The sequence below is a fragment of the Lycium barbarum genome, chromosome 11 (genome assembly GCF_019175385.1).
Source record: "Lycium barbarum isolate Lr01 chromosome 11, ASM1917538v2, whole genome shotgun sequence".
Classification (NCBI taxonomy): domain Eukaryota; kingdom Viridiplantae; phylum Streptophyta; class Magnoliopsida; order Solanales; family Solanaceae; genus Lycium; species Lycium barbarum.
The window spans coordinates 21,335,739-21,356,593 of record NC_083347.1 but is presented as its reverse complement, the minus strand read 5'-3'; the positions used below and the strand labels follow the sequence as shown (position 1 = coordinate 21,356,593).

The window sequence follows — 20,855 nt, the reverse complement described above, 5'->3', positions numbered from 1 at the left end:
CGAGTCTCAAAGTCGAACTATCGTTTTCCTTATTAGCCCAACTGAAAAAGAGAGAATATTTACGTTTTCTTGACTCCAGAACTTCAGTGTAACTTTGTTTTTGTGCGTAACTTCAGTGTAATTGACGTGTTGGATTGCTGGGTTGGGCCTATTACAAGTGGCCCAATATTTGGTTTAGGCCTATTATAGGTGGCCTGTTAGTAAATTTCTCGTTACCAGATTTACATAGATGTATGTAATTAGATTCCTAATTAAAAATAGTATGATACTATTCCACTTTCAAAACATAGTAACAAAATCTTCACGTAATATATTCAACATCCACCAACCCCACAATATTAGGATTTTAAAAATCTTCCCATTTGTTCTTATCTTCTCTTAGATTTTTCAAGTACAGAATGTGAAAAATCAGAGCTAACCGTCATTGATGAACTTTCAAAGTTGAAACTTGAATTGCAAAATCGGAATCATTTTTGAAAGGATGTTGCTCCAAAATCTTGTGAATATGTGAGAAGCTTATATCTCAAGTTTTGAATGATTTGGCGATTTTGGATCAAATTTCATTTTGAATTTCAAGGTTGAAGAAAAATAGTTTCATGCATGTATGTCACTTGTATATAATATGTATATCATGGGCATGTCACGTATGCATATATAAAGGATAACGTTAATACATCAACAACCTTTCAAACTTGAAATAAATTTCATTTAGACACTCGAACTATTGCTTGTTCCAATTGAGCGGAGAACACACGATAAATTGTTCATATTAGACATTTTCGGTTCGAATTTTGAATTTTATTCTGTGCGTGTTCTCAAATGCCCATTATGTAGATAAGTTAAGCACTTAAAATAAGTCAACTCCTTTAATTGTACGAATCAGTGGCAATAAGCTGTAAAACTTCAAGCATGTTCAAATTGAGGATAATGTGTATAGTGAAGGAGATGACATATTTTAAATGGTTAACTTAGCTATGAAATGAGCATTATATTTGAGATTACGCACAAAAGTTTTTAATTTGAATCGAAAGTGTCTAATAGAAACACTTTATTATATGTTCAGGTGCTCACTTGGAACAAGTCGTAGTTCCAGCTTCTAAATGGTCGCAAGTTTGCGGGGTTGTCTGTGTTTTAGAGTCTATAAGATATGCACTTGACATACAATGATATACATATGACATACTTATATGGCAAATTCAAAGGACCAAAACTATTTAATGCATACTTAAAAGAACTTATTTCCTCAAACATAAGGAACCATTTTTGTCATTTACTCACCGTCTATACATTTTAAACACAAAACTCCTATTTTTGCCTTATATTATTTTTCTTGATAACTTTGATATCCTGGTCAGACCTAGTATTCTCGTCTTTGGTGAAATTTGAACCCAAAATTTGGTGATTCTCAACTCACTCCATTAATCACTGAGCCAGAGTGGCAAATGTAAGTTAGCCACCCCTAAGGCCCTAACTTTCATTGTTGGGGCTGCCTAACTACTATTCCCTGCGTCTTTATTTATACCACACTTTTTTCCTTTTTAGTAAGTTAAAAAAAAAATAACAGCTATTTATATTTATCAACAATTTAACTCTAAAATTTTTATTTTATCCTTAACAAAATAATTTCTAACTACAAAATTTCTAACTACAAAAATTTCTTTCACCTATTCTAGATCATAAGATTCAAAAATCTTATTTTTTTCTTAATTTTGTGCACAATCAAATAATGTGGAAACAGTTTAATGGGTATAATGAAACTTTTGGGGTACAGAAGCCAAAGACACTCCTTTTAATCACCTTGACAAATTAAAAAATTTGAAGGGAGTATATTGTGTATCAGCAAGCAATGAGGGGAAGAAAATGGGTAGGATTCATTTGTACCCGCCTTCACTTCAGCTCATGCACTTCCTTTGACCCTCCACCTACTCGCCCTCTTCGAAGGGTTGTTGTTACTGGTAATTCAATTAAAGCAAAACTTTATCTATTTTGTCAATTAAGCTTAACCTAAGTTGAGATTGACAAGATAGTGCCCATGATATCATCTGCTTGAATTCTGGGAATTGATAGACATGTACTCCCTAGTCATTCACTTTCAATTTGTTTGTCTCGTTAAGAATTGGCTGGCACGGAGTTTAAGAAATTACCCAAGACTTTTGAATCTTGTAGTACATGTTAATTAAGAATGTACCAGAATGCTCTTTAATCTTGTTGCCGTTTGGAAAGTTGGTATTAAAGAGTTGCCAAACAAGGAAAGAAAGACAAACAAATTGAAATGGAGGGACTATATGGTTTGAATTGTTATGTCTAGTACTTGGGTTAATGTATTCTGGTCCTGAAGGAAAAAAAGAAAGCTGTTTTTTTTTTTTTTTTTTTTTTGTTCTCCTTTTCGTTCCGTTTTAACTGTGAAACGGGCTTAATTTTCAGTGAATCCAAATGAACAAAATTGGTTTTTTTGAATCTTTGGCTGTCTTTTACAATGGAGTGTGTGGTTTTTTTTAAGACCTTCATGCTAAGCTGACCTGCAAGTAACTGTTTTTAGTAAGTCTAGTTTAGTAACCTAGAAAACAAAGTAAAAACCTATTATAAGCAGTTAAATTACATTGATCAAGTAAAAATCCTTTATGCAGTCAGTGCATATAATTAAGTTAAAAACTTTGTAACCTTAGAATTGCTATGTGGTTTAGGAAAAAATGTTTTTTGTTACTATTAATTGGATTTATACATGGGTGTGAAACGTGTTAAGTACTAAGATTAGAACGGCCGAGTGGAAGAATAAGCATGCTGTGTTTAGATAGCATAACCTATTAACCTTGGATATCCTCATAGTAATATCATCTCTAGTTCACATGGTTTAGATTTTAGATTGCCATTTTACATTTTTAGTCTGATTGTGCAAAATTTGTGAATCCTGAAACAAGTGTGATGATTCTGCGCAGACTTATGGTTCAACAGGTGCATGCTGTACTAGAAATTTAGGATAACTGGTGTTATAGATCATGAGTGTTTTGGTTGGTAAATTTGTTTCAGGTTTAGGGATGGTGACTCCCCTTGGATGTGGAGTGAAAACCACATGGAAGAGGCTAATAGAAGGGGAATGTGGTGTAAGAGCTATATCTCCTGATGATTTGAAAATGGATAATTTTGACCCAGAAGTTAAGTTGTATACATTTAATCAATTGACATCCAAAGTTGCTGCAATCGTGCCCTGTGGTTCTAATTCAGGAGAATTCGATGAGCAGTTGTGGCTAAACTCTAAGGTACCACCCAACTTTCAATCACTATATTAATCTTTGTTGTATGTGTAGAAATGTTCTGGAATGACGTCTTCAACTGAAAATGTAAAATGCCGCTTTTTCTAACCCCTCCACCGGCCCGCCCTTACTCCTAGCAATCTCTGCTATCAATATCATTAGCATGGCTGCGTTAGATTGCTAATCCACTGCCTTTACCCAAGAAAACACTGCAGTGGTACTAAAATTGTTTAACATTTAATTTTGCAACTTTTTTACAACTAAATGTGATGCAGGACATGTTTTAGATCCACCTTTTTTCAGATAAAAGGAAAAAGGAAAGACCTTTTCAGAAAAGCAAATAAAATATTGTCTTTTTTGGAGCATCTTCAGCTCAGAAGACAAGCACATGAAACAAAATTAAAATATGTGGCAGCCATTCTTTCTATGTTATGTGTCCTTTAAATGGTCTCTTAAGATTTTCAATGGAACATATTACAAGTGATTTTGAATTTACTTTTATGTCATGATATAAAAGACTTAGGAAAAGGCTACATTCACTTAAATCATAGGATAGAACATTTTAGTACCATTAGTAGAAATGGATGCAATATGTGGTACGTTATATAGTTTGATGATGCATGGTTTACATAAAGAATCAAGAATGGTCATTAGTTTTTGTTTGTTAATTGGCAGATTAGCAAATACCAATGGTTGTTGATGGAAAATAAATCCTTTGAGTTTAAAATTTTCTGTTGTGGGGAACATAAAAATAAAGTGCAGAATACTAAGATTAATGATATATTACTTCATGTTGTCAATCAGTAGTTTTCCTTTAAAACTAGATAATGATATACAGGTTAAAAGGGGTTGCTGTCTTGCTGAGGTGGTTGTGTTAAAATGAAATTGTTGGTGCTTTAATCTCGTTATCTCTCTACCCCTTTTCTCTCTTCATGGGGAGAAAGGGAAAAAGATTCTGGATTTTATTGTGAGTGACAAATTTTCCAGTAATGCTGCTTTTGCATGATAGCTCATGTTGGTCCCATAATTGCCTTGTGATATCTACCTTTGGCAGGAGCATAGATCAATTGCAAGATTTATAGGATATGCATTATGTGCTGCTGATGAAGCTCTTAAAGATGCTAATTGGATTCCCACTGAGCAGGATGAGAAGGAACAGACGGTATTACCTATTTTAACCTGATGTTAGAATATCATTTTTCTTGCTTTTCATGGGTATCTAAGAGGAAAGTACATCAGGGTGTCTCCTTAGGTGCTGGAACTGGAAGTATCAGTGACATATTGGAAGCGTCCAGAATGATCTGTGAAAAGGTTGGTTAATAGCTTTATCTAGCTGAGTGCTAATGACATAGTGAGACCATACCTATCAAAAAAAGGGGGAAAAAAAAAGGTTCCCGATGTCGTCATTTTCTAGTGGTCTTTGCTACTAAATTGCTGTGAATTACCCATGAATATATAGATTGTGCAATTACTACTGACAAATATACTTTCTGATGCCAGAATATACGCAGGCTTAGTCCATTTTTCATCCCACGGATATTGATCAACATGGCTTCTGGTCACGTAAGCATGAGGTATGGATTTCAGGTATGTAATAGCATTGTAGAAATGTATGAAAATTGTATAAATCTGAAGTAATGGAAGTTCACAGAGCTTGGAACCCAGAACTTATTAAACAAAGGAAAAGGAAAAATAAAAAGAAAGAAGCTTGATTATTAGGATCTGGTCTAGTTCTTTGTTGTTCATTTTATTGCTTTAAACGTTGATCATCAGTTATGTGATTATTTTGTCCGACCATATAATTGAGAAAGCAGAAAAAAAAAAAACAGACATCCTGTCAGACTGGCACGGAGTTTAAGAAATTAATCCGACTTCTAAATTGTGTTCATAGTGGTAAAAACAATGGTAAAAACAATACTAAGGAACAACAACAACAACAACAGCCCAGTGAAATCCCACATCTTGGGGTCTGGGGAGGGTATAATGTACGCAGACCTTACTCCTACCAAGGTAGGATGGCTGTTTCCGAGAGACCCTCGGCTCAATAGAAGCATAAAAAGGGGGTCAGATAAGGTTAAAAGATTTAAAACAATACTAAGGAAATCGATGATAAATAAGACTGATATATAAAATATCACAATAAGTGTGATTATTTCATCTGACCTTACTATATTGCATGCACCATATAGCAATTTCTAAAACTTTTGCATGTACTTGAAAAAAGTATTGGAAATGGTCTGACATATTTTTAAGAATTTCACTACGTAGGAAATATGCATACTTCATCTTGACTAGTATTTTAACATTCTGCATTAAAGGTACTTTTGTTGCTTATGCATAAACTTAAAGGAAGAGGTTATGTGACTAACTTAACCTCCTTACTTTTCTTGCCTTTTTGTTGGTACTAGATCAACGTATACAATTTTTTTTTTTTTGGTTAAAACGTATACAATCTACTAAAGAGTAATGCCTATCTTATTTGTGAATATGACTAGGGACCAAACCATTCTGCTGTGACAGCTTGTGCCACTGGAGCTCATTCAATTGGTGATGCTGCCAGGATGATTCAGCTTGGAGATACAGATGTGATGGTTGCAGGTGGGACTGAAGCCAGCATTGATGCTTTATCTATTGCTGGATTCTGTAGGTACACCTAAGATATTGAATTGGTCTATGGCATCACTTGTCCCTATTTAGACCTACTTGGATAATGAACCCTTAGCACCTTCTCTCTCTCTGTTATTTATCTTTTTGACAATTGCCATTTCCGATTTAGGTTAAGGGCATTGACTACCAAGTATAATTCAAAACCCCATGAAGCCTCCAGGCCATTTGATTGTGGTCGTGATGGATTTGTGTAAGTAATTTACATACTTTGAAGAAGGTTGCATATTCTTATATCTGAACTGATTATGATTCACCTTCATATTTCATCCTCATCTTGGAGTGCAGGATAGGTGAAGGTTCTGGAGTCATGGTATTAGAGGTGAGATTGTTTTTTTTTTTTTTTTAAATTGTATTTCGTTCAGATAGTAAATAGGGGGACGGGGCTTATCCCCTTAACATACCGAGATTGGGGTGCCTCGTCCTAATGTTGTAGCCATGTAAAAACCTCCTTGATTGTTCAATTTGACCCTTTAATCGAGATATTATGAAGTTAATTTTCCCCTTTGGTCTTTCTGCTTACTATTTTTGCTAGTTAGCATCACTTGGACTATTCTTTCATCTTACACGTGGTATAATGTCCCAAGGAACTGGAGCATGCAAGAAAACGAGGAGCTAAGATATATGCAGAGCTACGCGGCTATGGAACATCAGGTAAAGTTTTGGTAATTTTCACCTGTAAAGCTGATCTCCTTTTCATTCATCCCTTCATTATGCTTGTGCTTGCAATTTTATATCACCTATTCATTTTGGTTAGGTGATGCAAATCACATTACACAACCGCATATTGGTGGAAGAGGTGCAGTTTTGGCTATGACACGTGCTTTGAAACAGGTAATGTTTATTGTGATTTGTGACCTCTGTCATTGCCTTTGTTGTGGTTTTAGGTCCAAATAAATTATAGGTAAATTTGTGTTTAAAATCAGGATAAATTACATTGAACTGCCCTCAAGCTTGCAACTTTGGATGAACCACCAATATCTCGGTACTGGTAGACAATGTTTTAACCACCTTTCCTGCCTACTATGATCGAAGACTATTACATCAAGAAGTTGAATAATAGCTTCCTTTCTTTCTCTTCTATCTTAGCTCTTTCGTACTATAACCATTCATCTTGCCACTACCATAATTTCCTAGCTGTCGATTTATTTTTGTACAGGAGCAGGGTTGTTCCCAGTGTATATGGAGTTTAGAAGTTTCCAAACAAAGCCAAAGATGATAAAGCAAGATACAGTTAGTGAAATTCTATTGCGTGGAATAAACAATGCTCTTTTCTGTCCTGCATCAATATGTACATAAGCAAAGCGTTGTGTAGCCAAAAAAGGATGTTAAAATAGCCAATGGACTGAGATATTGTACAAATCTTTCACTTGTTTTAAGAATTCAAATTCATTTGCAATTGAATTTTTGGTGAAGATTTTTTTTTTTTTGGTGAAGTCATTTGCAATTGAATTTTACATTACAATGGTTCTCCATGAATCCATTAGCTGCTACAGTATCCTGGATATAAGCTGTAATGGAGTTACAAAACTTAACATCGTTTGTGACGAACATTCTTGACCTATCAATTCCTGAAACCTCTACTTTGGATCTGATTGAAACATAGAAACTTAGAGTCTCGTATACAGTTCAAGAAAGTAGAGCAAGAGACGTCTATTATTTATGCAACTTAGAGCAGAGACCTTTCTAGCCTTCTAAGCAGAGAGTTAAGATTGTGATATTGTTTTGATATGTAGATGTTTTTACCTAAAGCTAATTTTCCCCCTCTTGTCATTGGCAGTCTGGTCTTCATCCTAGTCAAGTGGATTATATTAATGCTCATGCTACATCTACACCCCTTGGTAATCATTTTGCAATTGTGAAGGTGCTCTGTAATGATTTCAATTTATGCCCTCAATGGCAAACAGAAAGTTGACATTTTTGTATGTGTTACTGAAATACCTGCTCAGGTGATGCAGCAGAAGCAAATGCAATAAAATCTGTGTTCTCTGATCATGCTACATCGGGGGCTTTGTCCATATCCTCTACAAAGGTAATCAGAATCGGGGTTTCTAACCAGGTTTAATCACTAATTAATTTACAGTAGAATCAATAAAGTTCCGAGTATCCTAAGAACCAAAATTGAAGAAGAGTTTTGCTCTGTTGGAGACCTCTTGTCATGTCTTTTCTGCATCAGATTATAAAAGGTTTAGAACTATTATGTGTCGGTCTCAAAAAAAGAACCTCTTCATGTGCTTTCAGCGAACTATCACCTTGTTGAATTATTTCTATATTACTGTGATTAACTGATTATTAGTGGATGCTTAGCATGTTATCTGCATTACCCTATTTTTCTCAATTTATAGCACGTTATCTGCAATATTGACATGATGAAATATAATTTTTCTCCCTTTCTTAATGATCTTTGCTGAATTTTTCACCCCAACACATCAGGGTGCCATTGGTCATCTCCTTGGAGCCGCTGGAGCTGTTGAATCAATTTTTACTGTCTTGGCAATACACCACGTAAGAATGTCTCATTTATATTAGAGAAGACTTTCCAAACGTCTCTTAACATTTGATGATTCTGAATTCTTCATACTCAATCGTATCTCCTTCCGTGCTACATGGTGAATTTTATTTTGTTTCTGAGATTCCATTAAGATCATTTTGTATCTGACCTTACATTAGTAGCCTGTGCAAAATCTATACTTCTGCTGGATAAATTGAGACAATTATGTTGCTTTTGGTGTTATACAGAATATGAAACTGATGGACTTATGATCTTCATTTGACTTCAAACTACATTTAAGTACTTCAATGCGAAGGTCGGGATTCAAATGGGGTCATGTGTCTTACGTCAATTCTATTGTTTTTCCTGGGGGGATAAAGGTCAACTTACTGGTGTTGTCTATCAGAGGTTGTAATAAGGAGTTGTCATAAAGTGAATAGTCTGCTAAGGCATTACCATGAGCATCTTATTAGAAGAGCTACTGCCATAGGCTGAATGATCACCTTACCCAGAGAGCTTTAGCAAAGTGGATAAGGTAACAATTTGTGGAATGAGTTGAAATTATTGTGCTGGGCAGGAGAAATCTGTGCATATGCTGACTCCTTCCTAGTTTTACCCTGTTTCTTTATTGGCTTCATCTTCAGCATCCTTTAAGTGTTTAACAAGAAAAATGACACCAATAGACAATTAATGAAAGTATTATACAAAAAGGAAAATAGAGAAAACAGGTGTATTTTATGGATGTCAAACATGAGAATTACTTTTGAGACTTCGGAGGTTTTATTGTCAGAGAACACAGAGGGCCAGGACGTGATTTTCTTAGTGGATTTTTAGCTCTAAGATTTATTTTAGATGACAAAAGTGTTGGTTAATTTGGGATAAAGGTCAAGGCAGTAGATACATACATTAACTATTGCCACTCGTGCTTCTTTCTTGACTTGATGAGGCAACTGTAAAATTTCTTTTTCATGAATGAGCTACTCACCATTTTGATGTTTATTTGCAGGGTATCGCGCCTTTGACACTGAACCTTTTTGAACCAGATCCAGTATTCAATGGTGGTTTCATGCCTTTGACTACTTCAAAGGAGATGACCATTAAAGCTGGTTTATCAAACTCATTTGGGTTTGGAGGAACAAATTCTTGCTTGCTTTTCACTTCAACCAACTGAATACGGATCCAGTTGACCAAAACCCCAGCTGGAACAAGAGTTTTGTCAGGCGTTAGAAACTATGGTTAACCAGGTGAGGCAAACGAAAGCCCTCCCGCCCCGTCTCCAAAATCAAATACAAGAACAGAGAATAAGTTGAAGGAAGAGTGGAGGTTTGAGGGGCTATAGCTTGCTTAAATTAAACGTTTAGCCAACTTTTTCTTGCCTTGAAGCTTCAGTTTCGTTTTAAAAAAAATTATTATCATTATTGTAGTGCTAGTGTTTTTTCAGGCGATGTGTCTTGAGAACCAAGAAGAAAATGTAAACAACGAGAACCTTTTTTTTCTTTCTTTCAAATAATAGGGGATTCTTATAATTGATTACAACTATATCGGGACTGTGGTGTAATTGTTACTCTTGTTCGTGTCTCGTAAACCACATTGCTAGGCATCGCATTATAGAAATGTAGGTGTTGGCTAAAACAGTCCAAAGATATTATGGTGTGATATTGTTGTTTTGGACCAATCCCGCATGGTCACATCATTAAAAGTATCATCACACTTTTTATGTAGTTTTTTTTTTCTTTTCATTTACGAATGTGGAATTTTATTAGCACACATCCATGATCAAACAATAGGTTCTGGCTTTTGCCTTATTTTATTTTATGCAATGATGTGGCCAGCAGTCTGGCACTATGGTGTCAAAAGAGCTCTATTTGTCAAACTTCCTTTTGCTATTAACGCGTGAGATCTAATCTAAGTGTAGATATTGATAATAATGCCTTGCATGAATGCAGCACAGAAAATAAAAGTGGGACCCTTTTGTTTTATAAAATGCAGTCTGTTTCCCGGAACTACGTTTGTAATTTATTTATTTGGATACAGAGTTCCTTTACCTCTGGTTGGATGGTTGTTTCCCGTGTTCATTAATGTACCAGTATGGTGTTGTATTATATTATACTGTATTAATGAACACGATGTTTGAACAGACTGTATCGTTTGTTGTGGTTTAATAACATTTGTATTGTTTGATTTGACTGTATAGTACTGTATAATAACTTGTAAGTTTACTGAAATACCCTTAACTCTTAATTAGAAATTAGTTTATATATATTAATAAAACTCAGGTAGAGAATAAAATAGAAACTTTAAAAAATAAGTAGGTAGTGAGTGGGGGTGATGGAGGGGTGGGTGGGGGTAGTGATGGTGAGGGGTAGTGGGTGGCGGAAGGGTGAGTGGGGTGACATGGGTGGTTGTGAGTGGTAGGGTGGGGGTGGCTTGGATGATGGAGAGTGGGAGTGGGGGTGAGTGGTAGGGTGGGGGTGGGGTGGGGTGGATGGTGGAGGGTGGGGTATAATGGGGAAATAAAATATGTAATCACGGAAAAACCACCAAATCTGTGGTTACAAAAATTGGGACTTTTCATGGTTATATAACCATGGGATGAACCACGGGTCAACAACACCATACCACATAATTTTAAGAATAATGGAAACAAACATGATTTCATACAAAACCATACATTAATGGGAAACCACCATCCAAACGGGGGGTTAAGCACCAAAGGTTTTGCACTTTTAGTTGTTGAAATATCGACAAATTCTCTTTTTGGTCCCTTTAACTGTTTAACACTACACGAGTAATTCGATGGGTCAATAGTTGGCAATTTGATATACTTGTGAAAGTTCACGAGTAAAAAGATTAAAAGTGCGTAGTGTCAATTAATTGAAACTTAGACCAAAAAACGCACGTCTATTTCAAAGTTAAATGTGTTAAGTGACATATTACAATGACAAAAATTAGATTTTATTAATAATTGAGGGTCTAAAAGTGCAATTACCCCCATGTTTAGTCAATAAACAAAAAAGAGAAAAAGTTGTGCTTATATAAGAAGCAGCTATTTTATCTTTCGTACAAGCGATTTCACATACGACTTAACACAACTTAATATCTACTGGTGTGGTTCTATATAATACTCACAAAAAGTGTAAAATGTTTAATTTAACCTTCTTTCGTTCGGTTTGAGAAATAAGATTAGATATTTATTCTTATTGATGATGTGCGAGGGGTTTGTCTTGCCACACTTCTATAGAACTTCTGGTCTCTTGACAATATAAGTCGATATTTTTTTTTGTTAAAAAAGAAATAAAAAGTTGAGATTTTGAAGTCAATAAGCTCTTTACCTACTGATTCAGTAAAAGAACTAGTACTAAGTTATGATTTGTAAATCAGCATAGAACAATCTATGCTTTATTCAAATGAGCTGCTTAAATCATAATCAATACATCCAATGGGATAAAATAGCGTATAGGCTCTGCAACTACACGTCTCAGTGTCACACTAGATGAGTTTACAAATATCATATTTACGCATTACAATGACTTTACAAATATTTTTTTCAGTTTTTTTTTTTTTTTTTTGGTTCAGATGCTGTCCAAGCAATATAATTGCATTACTTGATGTTTTAGGATGACATTATATTAGGTAGGTGTGGACACATTAATTAAAGTGTGGATATCTCTTTGAACTTTTCTTTCCTAACAGTGAAACATGATAGGGACTGATGAATGATGATTCCATTTTGTATGATATAATCTTACTTCTGTTTTGCATGTATCGTTTTTGTGAAGCTATTGTTGCCAAAAAGGATCAGATTTCTCTGTTCAAATGATTGAGAAATAAAAGAGAATGAACTTAAACCAAAGATAGTACATGAAAAATTAGTAGTACAAAACAAGTAAACCACATCACCAAAAGTGATTTTGATTCAATCAAGAAAAAGTAACAAGTTAATAATACAGGATGGTTACATGATTTTCACAAAACATAAAGAGGATGGGGAATGGAGTGTGCTCATTGTCAAGTTTATCAAGAAGACACACAACTTTCACTCTTTTAAGGTCAATAATTGAATATTGTAAATATTCATTGGGAAGCGAATAAAATTACTATTATACACATCCTGAGCAAGCAAATAAATAAACGATTTTTGGCAAATAAAGCGTCATGCACCAAATTTGGGGTAAGACGTGATTGACATCCGACTCTAATGGATCCTCGAGCAAACTCGTTTATCTAATTGATTATAAGATAACTGTTATCTCTCTGTGTTCAAGGCAGTAATTTAATAAAACTAGTTTCTATTTTGAAACAAGAAAACCGTTAAGAACAGAAATATAGAAGAATCACCGAGCCCACAATTTTCTTGTGTCTCGTTAAGAAATTTAATTCCCTGACAATTGCCAAAGAACTTGGATTAATTTCTCCTAGCATAGAGCGGAAAAACTATTTTGCAATAGCGGCAATGCAAATTGCATAACTTCAAGGAACTCAAATGGCGGAGCAAAATCACACTCGATACTTACGTTTTTTGCTTTTGAAAAATGACGCAGAATGCAGAAGAGAGAGGAGAAATTACTTGCTGATTTTCGATGTCGAAAAACTGAGGCAAAGCCACGACATTTATACATGTGTTTGGGTATCAACAAGTGCGGACATGCCTGTTTGTTAAAGGCAATGTCTGTTATGAATTGAGAATTTGAAAGTCTGAGAATTTTAATTTAAAATCTATGCGAAAATTATCATAAATTGAAATTTAAATAATGGAAACAAATAATAATTGGTCCAAAAAATATATAAATCAATCAAGTAATTTGACCGAACCTAAAGTCGTGCCTAGCAACGATGAGAGGGCAGACTCTCTTCTCAACTCTTTAGGAACTAGGAGATGTGCTTCTATAAATAAGTATACTAGGGTTGATTTCCCTTGCCAATGAGGGACAAAGTTCACTTATAAAAAGTAACTTTATTGAAATTTCATTTCTCCTATTTTATTTCCGTCCATCAATTCATACTACACCTCGTCTTTTAATACAATCTTTAAACCCGACAGTAACTTGATTAAACTATCTGATTTAACTAGAAAGGTCAACATACATAGTAATACTTAATCATTCGAGTCTAAATCTGAGAGTACAATACTAAAATTGAAACTGAAATCATAAACATCCACTAGTCTAAGTCATAAGCCTCTATGAATATCGGTTACAAAATATTTTTGAGGCATACTGCTGAATACTGAAATGTGTAAACTAAGTACTAAAGAATAAACTCCCACCAATGTAGATGGCAGAGATAACTAAGTAGGAGTTTCAACGTAACTGATCGTACTTGAAATATAGTTAGTATCTGCGTCCAAGAAACTGGAAGTAGTCCTTCAGGGGCTAAGTATCACTAATAAGATGTCAGTAAGTATAATAGACTGCATCTTAAAAAGGAGGAACAAGACTTTCAAAGGTAATCAGAATAAGCAAAACAAAACAAAATCTGAAAATTGAGTTTGTGAGTTGATGATTGAAACTGAAAATTGAGTTGTTTTAAAATCAAATGACTTTTTTTTCACACTGTGGCCCTGCATACATGAGATCTGACAACACGCACAAAGAAGTGTCAGCCTATCTCTCAACAAATAATTAGCGTGTGATAGTTGACTCAGGCCTTCGTGGCAATCATGTAAAAGGAAGTTGGCTAATTCTTCCAAACTGAATATGATCACACCAGTAACTGAATCTGGATGAATATAAGCATCACCAACAATAGCACACAACAAATAGTCATGTATGTAAGCTTATAATTTTCTAAAGGCCAAGCAAGGTAACATACAAATCATATTGGGCACAAAATTACATGTAATAATATCACATTTTTCATATAAGACTAAACGGAACAAAAATGGGGTGCAATGAGTACTGAATCACAAACAAAGTGAAATGAGTACTGAATCACAAACAAACCTTCTTTAGACGTTTCATCGAATACATAACCTACGTTAATTTTTACTAGGATTCCCTTTTAGCAAGTAAATCTATAACTTACCTTGACTTTAATGTAAACTTCACTCTTACAATTGCCAAAGCATATTGGATAATAAAAAATGTTCGAAAATCAATTTAATCGATGGTCCAAGTTCAAGGTTCATCCAACTTTTCAATTTCCTAAAGTTCATATCGTTCATAAGCTAAATGACAAATCTGATGAGGTCCACACTCATTCAATTGATGAAGAGGAAAAGTGAAGTCTGGACATGAGTTTGTCTCTAACAAGTTGGCCACTTGAAGACTATGTCACGACATCTTGCAATTGAAGACTATGTCACGACATCTTGCAATTGAAGACTATGTCGCGACATTTTGCACTTGAAGACTATGTCACAACATCTTGCAATTGAAGACTATGTCGCGACATTTGCAATTGTTTCCTTCATTTTGATTGGTTAAGAGGGAGCCAACTTTTCCTATAAATAGAAGCCTTCAGGCTTCTCATTCAACACACCAACAAAGAGAGAAAGAAGAGTGAGGCATTCACAGGGTTAGGAAAATAGTCTGTGAGGAAAAATAGAGAGTGAGCGATATTGTAGTGAGGTGAGAATCTTAAAAGAGGGTAATTTCTTTTGAGTGTGTAGTGGTCTTTGGAGTATTTTACTCAGACCTACAAAGTGTAAAATCCTTGCTATAGTGATATAAATTGCTCCTCTCTGCCCGTGGTTTTTCCCTTTTGGGTTTCCACGTAAAAATCTTGGTGTCATTATCGCTCCTTTTTATTCTTGTTGATTAACGGTATCACGGTGCTACAATATTATTCCGCTGTAAATACCGTGAATATTATTTCTGTGGCGAGTTTATTCCCAACAACTGGTATCAGAGCACAGGTTCTGCTCATTCACAGAAATATTTTTTACGGTGGGCCGTACTATACTCGAAAAAAAAATGTCCGGAGTAAAGTACGAGGTAGAAAAATTCAATGGTGATAGCGGTTTCTCAACAAGGCAGAGAAGGATGAGGGATCTGCTAATCCAACAAGGGTTGCACAAGGCACTAGGCGGCAAATCCAAAAAGCCCGAATCCATGAAAGATGAGGATTGGGAAGAAATCGATGAAAAGGCAGCTAGTGCAATCAGGTTGCACTTAACAGATGATGTGGTCAATAACATCATCGACGAAGAAAGTGCATGTGGTATCTGGACAAGGTTGGAAAACCTATACATGTCCAAGACGCTGACAAACAAATTGTACCTAAAGAAATAGTTATACGCCCTGCATATGGGTGAAGGTACACATTTTTTGTCACATTTAAATGTGCCTAATGGATTAATCACGCAGTTGGCCAACCTTGGAGTAAAAATCGAGGAGGAAGATAAAGCCATCGTGCTCCTAAACTTGTTGCGATCATCTTATGACAATTTGGCAACAACCATCTTGCATGGTAAGGACTCAATCGAGCTGAAGGATGTCACATCAGCTCTTCTACTCAATGAGAAGATGAGAAAGAAGCCTGAAAATCATGGTCAGGCTCTCATCACAGAAAGTAGAGGCAGGAGTTATAAAAGGGGTTCGAGCAACTATGGTAGATCTGGAGCTCGTGGGAAATCTAAGATTTGATCCAAGTCAAAAGCCAGAAATTGCTACAATTGCGATCAACCAGGTCACTACAAAAGAGATTGTCCAAATCTAAAAAGGGGCAAAGGTGAAAGCAGTGGCCAGAAGAATGACGACAACATAACTGCCACGGTGCAAAACAATGATAATGTTATTTTCTTCATAAACGAGGAAGAGAAATGTATGCACTTGGCAGGTTCATAGTCGGAATGGGTGGTTGACACAACAACATCTTACCATGCCACACCGGTAAGAGATTTTTTTTACAGATATGTAGGTAGCAGGTGATTTCGGCACTGTGAAAATGGGTAACACAAGTTACTCAAAGATTGCGGGGATCGGAGACATTTGTATTAAGACAAATGTTGGATGCACATTGGTTCTGAAGGACGTGCGCCATGTACCTAATTTGCGGTTGAACTTGATCTCGGGAATTGCCTTGGACCGAGATGGATACGAGAACTATTTTGCAAATCAAAAATGGAAACTCACCAAGGGATCATTGGTGATTGCAAAAGGAGTTGCTCGTGGCACGTTGTACAGGACAAATGCAGAAATATGCCGAGGTGAATTGAACGCGGCTCAAGATGAGATTTTTGCGGATTTGTGGCATAGAAGAATGGGTCATATGAGCGAGAAAGGATTGCAAATTCTTGCCAGGAAATCACTCATTTCTTTTGCCAAAGGTACAACAATAAAACCATATGACTACTATTTATTTGGTAAGCAGCATAGAGTCTCATTTCAAACATCGTCTGAAAGAACATTGAATATGCTTGATTTGGTATATTCTGATGTTTGTGGTCCAATGGAGAATCGATGGGCAGTAACAAATACTTTGTTACTTTTATTGATGACGCTTCACGAAAATTGTGGGTTTATATCTTGAAAACCAAAGATCAGGTGTTTCAAGTTTTCTAGAAATTTCATGCGCTGGTGGAGAGGCAGACAGGTCTAAAGCTAAAGCGTCTCCGCAGTGACAATGGAGGAGAGTACACTTCAAGGGAATTTGAAGGGTACTGTTCAAGCCATGGGATCAAACATGAAAAGACAGTTCCTGGAACCCCACAACAAAATGGTCCAGCTGAGAGGATGAATCGCACCATTGTTGAGAAGGTGAGAAACATGCTCAGAATGGCTAAACTGCCTAAGTCATTCTGGGGTGAAGCAGTTCAGACAGCCTGTTACCTGATCAATAGGAGTCCATCAGTTCCATTGGAGTTTGACATCCCAGAGAGAGTTTGGACCAGCAAGGAGGTGTCCTACTCGCATCTGAAGGTGTTCGGTTGCAGATCTTTTGCACATGTACCGAAGGAGCAGAGAACAAAGCTGGATGCTAAATCTGTTCCCTGCATATTCATTGGATATGGAGATTAAGAGTTTAGGTACAGACTATGGGATCTTGTAAAGAAAAAGGTCATCAGAAGTAGAGACGTAGTCTTCCGAGAAAGTGAAGTTGGAACTGCTGATGATCTGTCAGAGAAGGCCAAGAATGGTATAGTCCCTAACCTTGTTACCATTCCTTCTAACCATCCCAGAAGTGCAGAAAGTACGATCGATGAGGTTGCCGAGCAGAAGGAGCAACCTGACGAGATTACCGAGCAGAGGGAGCAACTTGGTGATTATGCCGAGCAAGTTGAGTATCCTACTCAGGAAGAAAAAGAACAATCTCAACCTCTGAGGAGATCAGAAAGGCAAAGGGTAGAGTCATCCAAGTACCCGTCCTCAGAGTATGTCCTCATCAGTGATGAGGGGGAGCTAGAAAGTTTAAAAGAGGTGCTGTCCCATCCAGAAAAGAGCGAGTGGATGAAAGCCATGCAAGAAGAGATTGACTCTCTACAGAAAAATGGCACGTACAAGCTGGTTGAACTTCCAAAGGGTAAAAGATCACTCAAATGCAAGTGGGTCTTTAAACTCAAGAAATATGGAAATGGAAAGTTGGTCAGATACAAAGCTCGACTGGTGGTAAAAGGCTTCGAACAGAAGAAAGGTATTGATTTTGACGAAATTTTCTCACATGTTGTCAAAATGACTTCTATTCAAACTATTTTGAGCTTAGCAGCTAGCTTAGATCTTGAAGTGGAGCAGTTGGACGTGAAAACTGCATTTCTTCACGGAGATTTGGAAGAGGAGATTTATATGGAGACCCAAAAGGATTTGAAGTATCAGGAAAGAAACATATGGTGTGCAAATTGAATAAGAGTCTTTATGGGTTGAAGCAGGCACCAAGGCAGTGGTACAAAAAGTTTGACTCATTCATGAAAAGTCAAACTTACACAAAGACCTATTCTGATCCATGTGTATACTTCAAAAGATTTTCTGACAACAACTTTATTATTATTTTGTTGTTGTATGTGGACGACATATTAATTGTAGGACAAGACAAGGAGCTGATTGCCAAGTTGAAGGGAGATTTGTCCAAGTCATTTGACATGAAGGACTTGGGCCCAGCACAACAAATTCTGGGGATGAAGATTGTTCGAGAACGAACAAGCAGAAAGTTGTGGCTATCTCAACAGAAGTACATTGAACGTGCACTAGAACGCTTCAGCATGGAGAGTGCTAAACCCGTTAGCACACCTCTTCTGGGTCATCTGAAGTTAAGCAAACAGATGTGTCCTACAACAAAGGAGGAGAAAGAGGGCATGGCCAAAGTTCTTTATTCATCAGCAGTCGGAAGCTTGATGTATGCAATGGTATGCACTAGACCTGATATTGCTCATGCAGTGGGTGTTGTTAGCAGGTTTCTTGAAAATCATGGAAAAGAACACTAGGAAGCAGTCAAGTGGATACTCAGGTACTTGATAGGTACCACTGGAGACTGCTTATGTTTTGGAGGATCAAATCTTATCCTGACAGGATATACAGATGCAGATATGGCAGGTGATCTTGATCACAGAAAACCCACTACTGGATATCTGTTTACTTTTTCAGGGGGAGCTGTATCATGGCAGTCAAAGTTGCAGAAGTGTGTCGCACTCAAACTAGAAGCCTGGTGTTACCTCCTTCCGGTGAATGGGTCTGGAGGGGGAGATTGATGAGGTCCACACCCATTCAATTGATGAATGTAGTCTGGACATGAGTTTGTCTCTAACAAGTTGGCCACTTGAAGACTATGTCACGACATCTTACACTTGAAGACTATGTCACGACATCTTGCACTTGAAGACTATGTCACGACATCTTGCAATTGAAGACTATGTCGCGACATTTTGCACTTGAAGACTATGTCACGACATCTTGCAATTGAAGACTATGTCGCGACATTTGCAATTGTTTCCTTCATTTTGATTGGTTAAGAGGGAGCCAACTTTTCCTATAAATAGAAGCCTTCAGGCTTCTCACTCAACACACCAACAAAGAGAGAAAGAAGAGTGAGGCATTCACAGGGTTAGGAAAATAGTCTGTGAGGAAAAATAGAGAGTGTGAACGATATTGTAGTGAGGTGAAAATCTTAAAAGAGGGTAATTTATTTTGATTGTGTAGTGGTCTTTAGAGTATTTTACTTAGACCTACAAAATGTAAAATCCTTGCTATAGTGATATCAGTTGCTCCTCTCTGCCCGTGGTTTTTCCCTTTTGGGTTTCCACGTAAAAATCTTGGTGTCATTATCGCTCCTTTTTATTCTTGTTGATTAACCGTATCACAGTGCTGCAATATTATTCGGCTGTAAATACCGTGAATTTCTATGGCGGGTTTATTCCCAACAAAATCTAACTAATAAACTTATGTCATGTAACTTATGAAAGATTAAAAGTTTATTTAGTTTTCCAGTATACCAAAAAAATAAAAAGAAGATTAATTGCAATTATAGGGCACTGTTGAGATGATTTTTGTTAGAGCAACAATACAAACTTCAAGGACATGGACTGATGTAGTTGAAAATATTATACAAGGGAAAACAGTTATTTCCTAAGTCAAATTGATTGAATTTATTGGCTAAATTGATGTATCTAAATAAGAAAATTCCTTAAGAGAAGTTCTTATAACTGGAGTAGTATGTTATAGGCTGCTATTCCTTTTTTCCCTTTTGTAGAATCAATGAATAATGGTTGGAATAGTCAAAAAAATTAAGTTTATTTATTTTCCATATCTAGGACTAGGAGATAGTCACGTTTGTTGAACCAGTAAAAACGGTGTTCTCATGTCACACTGTTTTGTTTATTTTTTTCTTTGTTTTGGGTGGTACATGAATGGATTTTTTTTTGTTTTATACTCTATCTGGTCCAAAATAATTGAGGTTTTAACTTTTAAAAGTTGATCCAAAATAATTGATGTTTTTAAAACTAAGAAAAAAATTTAGTTCTCTTTTTCAAATTTGCCATTGACACATTTCTATATCCCCATAATAATTATGTCAACATGAAAAAGATAAGAATATCAAAATTAAGGATATATAAGTTAAAACACTCTAATTTTTTATAAGTTAGTGAATTTCTTAATTCATGTATCCCAGCTTAAAATCTCAATTATTTTGAACCGAAGGAGTAACTTCATACTTTAACATTTTACGATGCACTGAAGAAGCAGCAAAAATTGGTATAGCTATTTAATATGTGGCCTTTGCGTAAGTGGCATCCAAGCAAAACAAACAAACCTTATCTCCATAAATTAATCATTAAAAACATCATGGCACCCCACAAACTTCTCAGTATAACGTCACAATCAATCAATATTTCTATCCCAGCATCTCAAATTATTTATTGCGATTATTAAAGATAACTGATTCAAATTATTTATTATTTTAAAAATTTAAAATATAATTAATTATTTTTTCTTATAGTATAATTTTATCATTAATAAAAATATTATATAAATAGAGTAAATATTTAACCGAGAGACGCCATAAATTAGACATAAGACTAA

At 35.9% G+C, this 20,855-nt stretch overlaps 1 protein-coding gene across 1 annotated transcript; it reads left to right on the top strand.

Moving 5' to 3' along the window:
* The first annotated feature begins 1,767 nt into the window (after nt 1-1,767).
* On the top strand, nt 1,768-10,040 carry LOC132617306 (3-oxoacyl-[acyl-carrier-protein] synthase, mitochondrial). Its single transcript, XM_060332279.1, has 14 exons — nt 1,768-1,955; nt 3,028-3,257; nt 4,306-4,413; nt 4,491-4,562; nt 4,752-4,838; nt 5,747-5,898; nt 6,028-6,108; nt 6,204-6,237; nt 6,503-6,569; nt 6,673-6,749; nt 7,696-7,756; nt 7,865-7,947; nt 8,349-8,420; nt 9,413-10,040. The coding sequence occupies exons 1-14, from the start codon at nt 1,847-1,849 to the stop codon at nt 9,575-9,577; spliced, it is 1,398 nt and encodes a 465-aa protein (XP_060188262.1). The 5' UTR covers nt 1,768-1,846; the 3' UTR covers nt 9,578-10,040.
* The last annotated feature ends 10,815 nt before the right edge of the window (nt 10,041-20,855 follow it).

Coding starts and splice junctions, on each gene's coding strand:
- LOC132617306 (XM_060332279.1), top strand. CDS start 1,847: ATGAGGGGAAGAAAATGGGTAGGATTCATTTGTACCCGCCTTCACTTC. Junction 6,238..6,502: donor CTGGAGTCATGGTATTAGAG/GTGAGATTGTTT, acceptor TAATGTCCCAAG/GAACTGGAGCATGCAAGAAA. Junction 7,948..8,348: donor TGTCCATATCCTCTACAAAG/GTAATCAGAATC, acceptor CCAACACATCAG/GGTGCCATTGGTCATCTCCT.